General features: G+C 52.3%; 1 protein-coding gene across 1 annotated transcript; it reads left to right on the top strand.

The window, feature by feature from the left end:
* Window positions 1–986: 986 nt before the first annotated feature.
* On the top strand, window positions 987–9,805 carry LOC103191219 (dickkopf-related protein 4). The gene is made up of 4 exons (XM_007912188.2): window positions 987–1,210; window positions 5,792–5,942; window positions 6,732–6,932; window positions 9,195–9,805. Exons 1-4 carry the CDS (start codon window positions 1,094–1,096, stop codon window positions 9,446–9,448), a joined length of 723 nt encoding a protein of 240 aa, XP_007910379.1. The 5' UTR covers window positions 987–1,093; the 3' UTR covers window positions 9,449–9,805.
* Window positions 9,806–11,204: the final 1,399 nt, after the last annotated feature.

Here is an 11,204-nt window from a genome sequence, read left to right as displayed (position 1 = left end):
CGGCAGTGGTTAGAGCGCTCGCCTCACAAGCGAAAGGACCCGGGTTCGATTCCCGAGCGGAGCAAAACCTTAGGCAAGTTTCCTTACTCCACACACACACACACACACACACAGCTCTGTTTACCTAACAGTCCACTTGGAGCCCATTTGGTAGTCAGTCGATTTGCGGATCACTTTTCCAGGGGCTAATAACCCCTCCGAATAAAATAACAATTTGGTCGCTCAACCCACGACTGTTTGTGGGGACGCTGCCGCGCGCAATCGGCTGCCGCATTTCGCCCGCAAAAATACGCGGTCACCACGCTTTACGGCATATTCCGTGAAGCGCTTTGAGGCGTCTCGACGACGCGACAGGGGCGCTGCGTGGAACGCAAGGGCTATCATTATTAATTCCCGGACGATCAATAGTAAATAGCCGACGCGTTAAGGTTAGGAGCGTTTTAAGATCGAAGCATTGATTGACAAGTGTCGGGGCTCTCGGTTATCGTGTAAAATAGAGTTGGGGTCGGGGGGGGGGGGGGTTTGTGTTCGAGCCAGAATGAAGGGAACTATTAATTACGGGGACACGGTACGCTTCGGGTGGTTAGAGAGACACTTCAGCAGCTCAGAGGTCATCGCTGTGCGTAGAGAGCAAACATCCTTCTTCCAGTGTGATTTTTTTTAGGGGGTGGGGTGTGGGGGGCGGAAATCGATTCATTTTTTAAAAAAATTGACCTCATATCCCCCAGGGGCTATGAGAGGCGATTGATTTCCCCACCCATCAGTAAGAGAGCGCGAGAGAGAGTGAGTGTGAGAGAGACACACACACACCCACACACACAGAGAGGGAGAGGGCGGGAGTAATGACAGTATATAAAAAGGCTCAAAAAGTACTCGTGAGCCCATTTCCTTTTTTTACCGAGAGAGAAAGAGGGGGAGAGAGAGAGAGAGAGAGAGAGAGAGAGAGAGAGGGGGGAAAATTAAGGGAAGCGATTTAAGAAGAGGCGAGACATTTCATTCTGACTTGTTGGACTTTGCCATTCGACTTTTGCTTCGGCAATTTTTTTAAAATAGCATTAAAAAAAATATATTTTCCTCGTGAACCTTGTGGAGCATGGCGGGCGGTGGGATGGTATTGCTCTTGTGCTTCCTCCTCTCTCAAGCCTCCGCGTTAGTCTTGGATTTCAACACAATCAGAAGCTCCTCGGAAACTGCCCATCGCTCGGGGAAGGTAAGCGTAGAGAAGCTAATAGCGAACCCTTGCCTGATCGCGTCTTCGGGACGTCTCAAAGCGCTTTGCGGAATGTACTGCGGGTTTTTGTGGGCGAAACGCGGCAGCCCAATCGCGCACGGCAGCGTCCCCGCAAACGGCCGTGGTTCGAATGGCATTACCACCCCCGGAAAGCGATCCGCTGATCGTCGGGTTCGTACTTATTGCTGAGTAAACAGAGGCGCGCACGCGTGTCTGTGTGTGTGTGTATGTGTGTCTGAGTAAGGAAACTTGCCCCAAGGTTTCGCCCTGACCTGACCCACCCGGGTCCTCTCGCTTGCGAGACGAGGGGTCTAACCACTGAGCTACAGGAACTCCAGAATTGTAGCGAGCGACTACCAGGTAGTCTATGGTGGAAGGTGAACTGGATGGACCTTGGTCTTTTTTCGTGTAGCAATCGCCATGTTCCTCACCATCATCTATTGCTCCCAACAGACTTGGTTTCGGTGTATTTGGTGAGGTGTTGACCCTCATATTTTGTTTAACAGAAAAAGGCACAGGCAATCCTGGCTCATCAACAGGACTCGGGGGCAGACTCCAACTCAGCTCCCGTTAACCCTGTACGCTAAAGCCCCAATGGGTAGGGTGGTCCGAGCTGGACAAGCAGCGGGAAAGCTGTCCAGCCAGTGATTATTACACCAGGATCGCGTTCCAGGGGTAATAATCCCTTAAAAAAATGTGGTCCCTCAATCTACAACTGTTTGTGGACACTCCTGGATGCAATATACAGTCACTACACTTTACAGTATATCCTGTGAAGGGCTTTGAGACGTCTCGAAGATGTAATAAGGCGCTGTGTCAAATGCAAGGATTATTTTTTTTATTATTATTAAAACTACGTGGGTTTAGCTGGTTAGACTCCGGCAGTTACCCCCAACGCACACTCTGGGCTCCCCCCTCCCCACACTCTGGGCTCCCCCCTCCCCAGCCTTCGCTCTCGCTAACCAACCTGCGCCTAATACTTTCCAGAATTCCGTAAGCAGGTGGGCGTCCCTCCAGGGAGAGAGAGAGAGAGAGAGAGAGCGCATCCCATCCCGACAATCTCTCTCTGGGGTTTCCGGGTGTGGGGGCGATGTGGGGAATTCTCAGTTGGGTTTGGAGACTCTTAAGCAACGGGGATGGGTTTCCGTGTGTGTCAGACACCCGGCCGGTCACGGTGACGGGTTTCCGTGTGTGTGTGTGTCAGACACCCGACCGGTCATGGTGACGGGTTTCCGTACATGTCAGACACCCGGCCGGTCACGGTGACGGGTTTCCGTGTGTGTCAGACACCCGGCCGGTCACGGTGACGGGTTTCCATGTGTGTCAGACACCCGGCTGGTCACGGTGATGGGTTTCCGTGTGTTTTAGACACCGGCCGTCACGGTGACGGGTTTCCGTGTGTGTCAGACACCCGGCCGGTCACGGTGACGGGTTTCCGTACGTGTCAGACACCCGGCCGGTCACGGTGATGGGTTTCCGTACGTGTCAGACACCCGGCTGGTCACGGTGACGGGTTTCCATGTGTGTCAGACACCCGGCTGGTCACGGTGATGGGTTTCCGTGTGTTTTAGACACCCGGCCGGTCACGGTGACGGGTTTCCGTGTGTGTCAGACACCCGGCCGGTCACGGTGACGGGTTTCCGTACGTGTCAGACACCCGGCCGGTCACGGTGACGGGTTTCCGTGTGTTTTAGACACCCGGCCGGTCACGGTGACGGGTTTCCGTACGTGTCAGACACCCGGCCGGTCACGGTGATGGGTTTCCGTACGTGTCAGACACCCGGCCGGTCACGGTGACGGGTTTCCGTGTGTGTGTGTCAGACACTCGGCCGGTCACGGTGACGGGTTTCCGTACGTGTCAGACACCCGGCCGGTCACGGTGACGGGTTTCCGTGTGTTTTAGACACCCGGCCGGTCACGGTGACGGGTTTCCGTACGTGTCAGACACCCGGCCGGTCACGGTGACGGGTTTCCGTGTGTGTCAGACGCCCGGCTGGTCACGGTGACGGGTTTCCTTGTGTGTCAGACACCCGGCTGGTCACGGTGACGGGTTTCCTTACGTGTCAGACACCCGGCCGGGAGAAAAAAACCCAAACGGAATTGAAACGAGACAAAAAAAAAGATTTACGAGACGCGTGCCTCCTTTTTCTAAAAAAAAATGAAAATAATACTTTACACACTGTGAAGGTTACACATCAAACAGGTTAAAGCACTGGGGCTATGACAGAAGATTTATCCTTTGAAGGAAAGAAGGAGAGACAAGGAATCACTGAAAGAAATGTGATTTACAATCGACATGAAAGAGTCTGACAAATACCGTCAAGTCTCTCCTTTTTCAATCGCAACGAAGCTTTTCAAGTACAGGCAGAAGTCCGCCAGATAATAATAATAATAATAATAATAATCCTCGCACTTGACCCGGCGCTTCAAAGCGCTTCACGGGATACGCTGCAAAGCGAATTGACTGCGTGTTTCGTGGGCGAAACGCGACGGCCAATTGCAAACTGTCGTGGATTGAGTGACCAAATTATTATTAGTATTGTTTTGATTTTGCTTTGGAGGGATTATTACCCCCGGAAAAGCGATCGGCCGATTGATTAACAGCCGGGTTCCTACTGACTGCCGGTAAACAGAGGCGCGTGTGTGTGTGTGTGTGTGGGGGGGGGGATCCTGGAATCTGGGTTCGTTAACGCACGATCGTACACCCAGCGCTTGGAATCACTCCGCACCTCCGACTGGTGGAACCGTGGCTCAATGGGAAGGGACGTGCGCCCCAGAGAGGAAGATGGTGGCAATGGTCTCATGCATTTCGTGCTGAGCTGTGTTGCCGACCAGGAGGTTACAGGGAGTTCCTGGTACCCACCATGAGGCTCAAATCCATAGGTCAGATTAACCTCCTTGGAAGGGTGGGGGGAGGTTTGTGGGGTCTCCTTGGAGCTGAACTGGTCCCAAGGTGACCTGCCTGGCAACGAATGTCGGAATCGACACCCTCCTCTGTGACGGTCTCTCTCTCTCTCTCTCTCTCTCTCTCGAGCCCCCTCCTCAGTGCTGGTCTCGAGCCCCCGGTTCCTGAGCCGGGAGGGGCCGCAGTGTCCCGGGGCACTCGCTGCTGATGGCAGCACAGCCCGGCCCGGCTCATCGGCAGGACCCAGAGAGCCATCCTGCGCCTCATGCTTTCCGCAAGGAAACTTGCCTAAGGTTTCGCCCCATCCGGGAATCAAACCCACACCCAACACATACACGTACACCCACATACACACCCACCCACACACGCACACCCACATACATACCCACCCACACACGCACACCCACATACACACCCACCCACACACGCACACACCCACCCACCCACACATCCAACCACACACGCACACCCACTCACACACCCACACTCGCACAGACACCCACATACACACACACGCCCGCGCATACCCGCGCACGCGCACACCCACACGCGCAGCCAACTCCGCTCTCTGTGCTTCACTGCAGCACTCCTTTGATCGCCGGCTGTTCTGTTTGATTTTGCCAGTTTTCATTTGATCGTTTCCTTGCGCTCGTTGACACGAAGTGCGTCAGTGAGTTTTCCAGAGAAAAAAAACGTTCAGCGCCACTGGCACTAAGCCATCACAAACAATAGTATGATTAGGTGCAAAGAGAAGGGTTAGGTGATGTGCCTTGAATACTAATCCCTGATAACAAGCGCTTTGAGACGTCTCGAAGACTTGACAAGTGCGTTATACCAAATGCAAGGATTATTATTATTATAACCTACCAACCTGGGATGGTCTTTTTCCCCTCATGCAAATATCGGTCCGTTTGGCTCACGGTTGCGCAGTCCGTTTAATGGCAGTCAGTCCCAGATCCCAGAGTCCTAAAGCGTATTAATTATAGCCCTCGCCTCGCAAGCGAGAGGACCCGGGTTCGATTCCCGGGGGCGGCGAAACCTTAGGCGAGTTTCCTTACTCCACACGCCTCTGTTTGCCCAGCAGTAAGGAGGATCCCGGTTGTTAGTTGATGGCCGGATCGCTTTCCGGGGGGGAATAATCCTTCCAATCGAAATAAATAAATGAATAATTTGGTCACTGAATCCACCGCTGTTTGCGGGGACGCTGCTGTGCGCAATTGGCTGCCGCGTTTCGCCCACAAAATACACACAGTCACCACACTTTACGGCACATTCTGTGAAGCGCTTTGAGGCGTCTCGACGACCTGATAAGGCGCTGTATCAAAGGCAAGGATTATTATTATTATTATTATTATTAACCTCGGCACATTTGTCACGTGGTTACTGCTGCAAATCTCAAAGCAAAAGAGATGGAGTGAAGGCGGACAAATGCATTTGGGACCAGGGGTCCGCATTCCCAGGATTTTGGGATCACGGCCACCAAAGGGGATCGCGGGAACCTCAGGTAATAATTGCAGGATTATTATTGTTGGGCTCAGGACGTTTAGATCGCGAAGGACCACTCGTTACCCCCTCTGGAACATCTCCGTGCTCCAAGTGTTCCACAGGTGCTGTTCCATAACCAACTCAAACGCTGCTTTGTGTCTATCTCGCAGGCCTCGCGCTGCTCAGCAGACCCCGACTGCGGCGTCGAGAGGTTCTGCCTCGCTTCTCACCAGCAGGAGCCGGTCTGCGCGACGTGTCGAGGCGTGAGGAGACACTGCGTGCGGGAAGCCATGTGCTGTTCTGGGAACCACTGCTTGAACAGTAAGTGTTCGACAAACAGCCTCGGTAGCTCCACGGGACTCGCCTCGCGAGCAAGAGGGCACCGGGTTCGATTCCCGGGCAGGGAGGAACCTCAGGCAAGTTTCCTCACTCCCTGCGCGCACACGCACACACGAGCGCCACGGTTTACCTGGCAGTAAGTGGGAACCCGGTTGATTAGTGGATCGCTTTCTGGGGGTAATGAGCTCCTCAAAAAAAAAAAAATCGGTCACTCAACCGATTGTTGAGCTGTTTGTGAGGGACGCTGCTGTGCGCAATCGTCTGCCGCGTTTCGCCCGCAAAGCGCACGGTCACCGCGCTTTACAGTGTATTCCGCGAAGCGCTCCCGAGGCGTCTCAATGACATGAAGTGCGGTGAACCGTGTACGTTGTGGGCGAAACGCGGCAGCCAATTGCGCACAGCGGCGCTCCCCCCACGAACAGCCGCGGGTTGAGTGACCAAATTATTACTGTTATTGTTTCGATTTTCTTCTGGACGGATTATTACCCCCCGGAAAGCGATCCGCCAATCGACTGTGGTTCCTACTGACCGCTGGTCAAACAGAGCCGCGTGCGTGTGAAGTAAGGAAACTCGTCTACCATAGGGTTTCGCCCCCGACTGGGAATCGAACTCGTGTCCTCTCGCTTGCGAGGCGAGTGCTCTAACCCCTGAGGTGGGGGCTTGAGGGGAATCTGTGTCGGCTTGCTGAGAGATCCGATTTGATTCTCTCCCCCACCCGCACCCCCCCACACACCCCTCTCTCCGTCTCTCTCTCTCTCTCTCTCTCGTCAGATGTCTGCACGCGCTCGGACGTGCAGATCACAGCGCAACCAACGCAGAGGCCGGCAGTGGCGCAGAACACGAAGGAGAGCAAGAAGTCCCCACAGGACAAGCCGTCTCGCAGGAAGAACCAGCAGGAGAGAGGCCAGAGAGCCAAGGAGACGAAGCAAAAGAACAAAAAGGAAAAGGTGGTCGTGGCACCAACAAGAAGAGGTAACGGCCGTAACTTCTGGAGACGAAAAGGTTATTAATAACAATAATAATCCTCATGTTTGATCACAACTTCGAGACGCCTCAAAGCGCTTCACAGCTTCACGTATACATCTTTGAGGCGTCTCGAAGACGTGATAAGGCGCCATATCGAAGGCAAGGATTATTATGGTTGTAAAGTGCAGTGACTGTATATTTTGTGGGCGAAACGCGGCCGTCAATTGCGTACAGCAGCGTCCACACAAACAGCCGTGGATTGAGTGACCAAATTATGATTATTATTCTTATTGTTTTCACTTTTCGTTTTGGAGGGATTATTATTCCCGGAAAAGCGATCCGCCAATTGATTAACAACCAGATTCCTACTGACTGAGGCGCGCGCGCGCGTGTGCGTGTGTGTGTGTGTAGGTGGGGGGTGGGGGGAGTAAGGAAACTTGCCCAATGTTTCGCCCTGACCTGATCCGCCTGGGAATCGAACCCGGGTCCTCTCTCGCTGGCGAGGCGAGGGCTCGAACCCCTGAGCTACGGGACTTGCCTCAGTTCAGCATCAACCGAGAAGCGTAGTGAGCGGAAAGAGAAGAGAAATCAATTTGGAACAAGGACTTTATAGAGAAAAAGAGCAACTTCCCCCCTTCTCCTTCCCCACCAAAAACACAAGCTGGAGCAGACGTATTTCAGTATCCTGTGGTCAGGAAACAGCCCCTGTTATGGCTTTATAATTACACGCTGCAAACTGCTCCCACCAGCTTATAATTTATTTAATGTGCGGAGGGCATGCACTGGGTTGGGGAGGAACCTTAGGAACGTGTCACCATATGTTAAATTATAGGAGTTGGGCATCGAGTGTGTGATTAATGCAGCCACTGTTATAGCTTGACAAAAGATAGATTGCTTTCTGAGTTAAACCAGGTTTACCAGGACAATCGCAGAGGCAAAATTAAGGTTAAGCCCCTTTTGCTCACTCTGCAATGCTCTCGCTCTGACACCGCAAACTTTCGTCGCGTTCATGTTTTTTTCCCCCGTGCCTTCAAGTTAACAACAACCAGGGCTTTTGAGGCGTCTCGAAGACGTGATAAAGTGCTATGTCAAATGCAAGGATTATTATTAGTAGTAGTATTATTTACAGAGTGTGATATCAATGGCCGAGCTGTGTGTGGGTTTAGATGGTTAGACTCCACGAGTTACCCCCAACGCACACTCTGGGGTTTCCAGGTGTGGGGGTGATGTGGGGAATTCTCAGTTGGGTTTGGAGACTCTTAAGCCACGGCGATGGGTTTCTGCGTGTGTCAGACACCCGGCTGACCCCCCCCCCCCGCCCCCAACCGCCTCCCAAAAAAAAATTATGGGATTCGCGGCAAACAAATCAAACGCTAAACTCGGCAATGTTTGATCAGATGATGGAGAACGTTGTTGAGCAAAATTTGGGACGTCCTCCTGACGTGAAAGGTAGGTCTGGAGGGATGAGATCAAATGGGATGAGTTGGCACGGATAATCCTTTGCCAGTAAAAAGCGACGGAACTCACAATACAGAAAAAAAAACATTCCTTTGTCTCCCTTAAGTCTGTTTCGCTCCTTTGAATTATATCTCCGTCTGTACGTATCTGCAACACCTTCAATCCTCAACTTTATCAGGAAATCCTTAGTCAACCCACGACTGTTTGTGGGACGTTGCCCTCAATTCACTTCGCAGTGTCTTCTGCGAAGTGCTTTGAGTCGTCTCGACGACGTGAAAATGGGCTTTATCAAATGCAAGGATTATTATTATTATTATTATTATTAAAGTGTTGTGACTGTGTATTGTGTACCACGCAAGCAGACGGGAGTGAATTCTGAACTTTGTGCATGAATTGCACTGAACACACACACGCGCGCGCGGGTAAACAAATAATTGGTCAATTCGCTTCACCGCGTGTCCTGTCAAGCTTTGAGACGTCTCGAAGACGCGATAAGGCGCCTTCAGCCTCTCTGCCCCCACCCTCTGGAACCCCATCCCACAGTCCTACAGTCCCTCCGCCTCGCCCCCTCCCTCCCTCCCTCCCTCGCCTCCTTCAAGACCCATCTCAAGACCCTCCTCTTTGACCAACCGTGCCTTTGGTCACCCTCCTATACCCCCACCTCCTCCTAATCCCAACTCCCAGCTCAGGGTCCAAACCCCTGACCGTCCAGAGCCTTGGGACGTCCTCCTGACGTGAAAGACTCTATAAAATGTCACGTGTTGTTGTTGTATGAAATGATTATACGATATAAATCTCTGTGCGTCGCAGGGCTGGAGGGAGAGTCGTGTTTGCGGACGTCAGACTGTTCGACGGGACTGTGCTGCGCGCGTCACTTCTGGTCTAAGATCTGCCGGCCGGTGCTGAAAGAGGGCCAGGTCTGCTCGAAGAGAGGACGCAAGGAGGCCCCGCAGGGTCCCGAGATCTTCCAGCGTTGCGACTGCGCCCCGGGGCTCACCTGCCGTCACCAGAACCAAGACACGTCGCAGCGCAGATCCAGGTTACGCGTCTGCCAGGGAACCTAGAGCCGAAGTCCTCCGCGGAGCAACTCCGGGTGAAAGACAGCTGTGGAGCAGACGCGGCTGGGAACACGCAGCAGGTCAGGCAGCACCTACGGAGAGAGGAAACACACGATGAGCTCGCGTCAGAACCTGCTGCGCGTTCCCAGCGACGTCTGTTTTTATTTCAGATTTCCAGCATCTGCAGTATTTTTGCCTTCTTTTCCCCCCTCCAAAACAGTTGTAAATTAACCTGTTCAGCTCCAGTCCCGGGGATAACGCCAGGATATTCTGTCGAGCCCCTCGAGACGTCTCAACCGCCCCGATAAGGCGCTGTGTCGAACGCGAGGATCGCTATCGTTTAGAGTGTTTTGTGACTGCGCATTTTTGTAAAATAAAATTGAATTGGGAAAATATCTTAAAAGTCTTAAGTCGTACCTCAGAATCAGCGGGAAACAGCGCGAGGGCCGTAAGATTTTAACGTTCAGACTTTGAAGCGTCAGGCCGCGTGCGAGACGGAACGATGTTCTCCGGAATTCCGCAATGCGAATCGGCGAAGCAAAAAATTCTGGTGGAGACGCAGAAGGGAAGTCCGTGTAAGCCCTCCAAGTTTCCGTCGCTGTGCGGTCGCGTTGCTCTGCTCTCTGCGCCAAACTGCTTTTGAAGTCAAATGAGTTTTGCAAAACTGCGCTGGTCACCGGCAAACCTCTCACGCCGTCATCAACAACAACAACAACATGCGTTTATATGTCGTGGTCAGAGCCCTCGCCTCACAAGCGAGAGGACCCGGGTTCAATTGCCGGTCGGGTCAAAACCTTAGGCAAGTTTCCTTACTCCACACACACACACACACATACAATAATCACTCCAAATAAATAAATGAATAATAATTTTGTCACTCAATCCACGGCTGTTTGTGCGGACGCTGCTGTGCGCAATTGGCCGCCGCGTTTCGCCCACAAATATACAGTCAATTCACTTTACAGTGTGTTCTGTGAAGCGCTTTGGGACGTCCTCCCGACGTGAAAAGCGCTATATCAAACGCGAGGATTAACTAATTAATGAAATACACAGTCACTGCACTTTAACAGTATATCCCGTGAGGCGCTTTGAGACGTCTCGAAGACGTGATAAGGCGCTGCATCAAATGCGATTATTATTTTACTATTATTTATTGCGCCTCGTCACATCTTCGCGACGTCTCAAAGCGCTTCACAGAATATACTGTAAAGTGGAGTGACTGTGTTTTGCGAGCGCGGGCATGAACCTCCTGTGTCTACCGAGCGGAACCCACAATTATCCCAAGCTGGGTTTTCAGCGTCAATAAATCAAGTGAGTGACCCGCGCACCCGGGGGGAATAAACCATTAATCTCAGCACTCGCCTCAATGAATCCCACATTGTGGGAACAAAGCCTTTAAACACCGTCGGTTTCTTGGGAGAGTAAGTTGAGAGACCGAAGCTGCAATTATCCTCCGCATAGTAACCGAGTTTACAAACTGACCCAGTCTTCGCGTGCGGGATCTCAAACGCTGCCGAAGCATTTTCTTTCAAGAGCAGCCTGTTGAGCGCCGCTGTTAATTCTTAACACGAAATCAAAGCGAGCCTTGTTAAACAGCCTCAAAGCGCTTCACGGAATATACTGTAAAGTGCAGCGACTGTGTATTTGTTGGCAAAACGCGGCAGCCAATTGCACACAGCAGCGTCCCCTCAAACAGTCGTGGATTTGAGTGTCCGATTTTTTTCTCTGGAGGGATTATTACCCCTGGTAAGCGATCCGCCAA

Source organism: Callorhinchus milii, unplaced genomic scaffold (genome assembly GCF_018977255.1).
Source record: "Callorhinchus milii isolate IMCB2004 unplaced genomic scaffold, IMCB_Cmil_1.0 Scaffold28, whole genome shotgun sequence".
Classification (NCBI taxonomy): Eukaryota; Metazoa; Chordata; class Chondrichthyes; order Chimaeriformes; family Callorhinchidae; genus Callorhinchus; species Callorhinchus milii.
Note: the sequence above shows the minus strand (reverse complement) of the source record. Positions and strands in the feature narration are given on the sequence as shown.

What these genes read in the sequence shown, in the direction of transcription:
- LOC103191219 (XM_007912188.2), top strand. Translation starts at nt 1,094, where the DNA reads ATGGCGGGCGGTGGGATGGTATTGCTCTTGTGCTTCCTCCTCTCTCAA. An exon ending in CTGCCCATCGCTCGGGGAAG is followed by an intron (nt 1,211 to 5,791) that starts GTAAGCGTAGAG and finishes TCTATCTCGCAG; the next exon opens with GCCTCGCGCTGCTCAGCAGA. An exon ending in TGGGAACCACTGCTTGAACA is followed by an intron (nt 5,943 to 6,731) that starts GTAAGTGTTCGA and finishes CTCTCTCGTCAG; the next exon opens with ATGTCTGCACGCGCTCGGAC.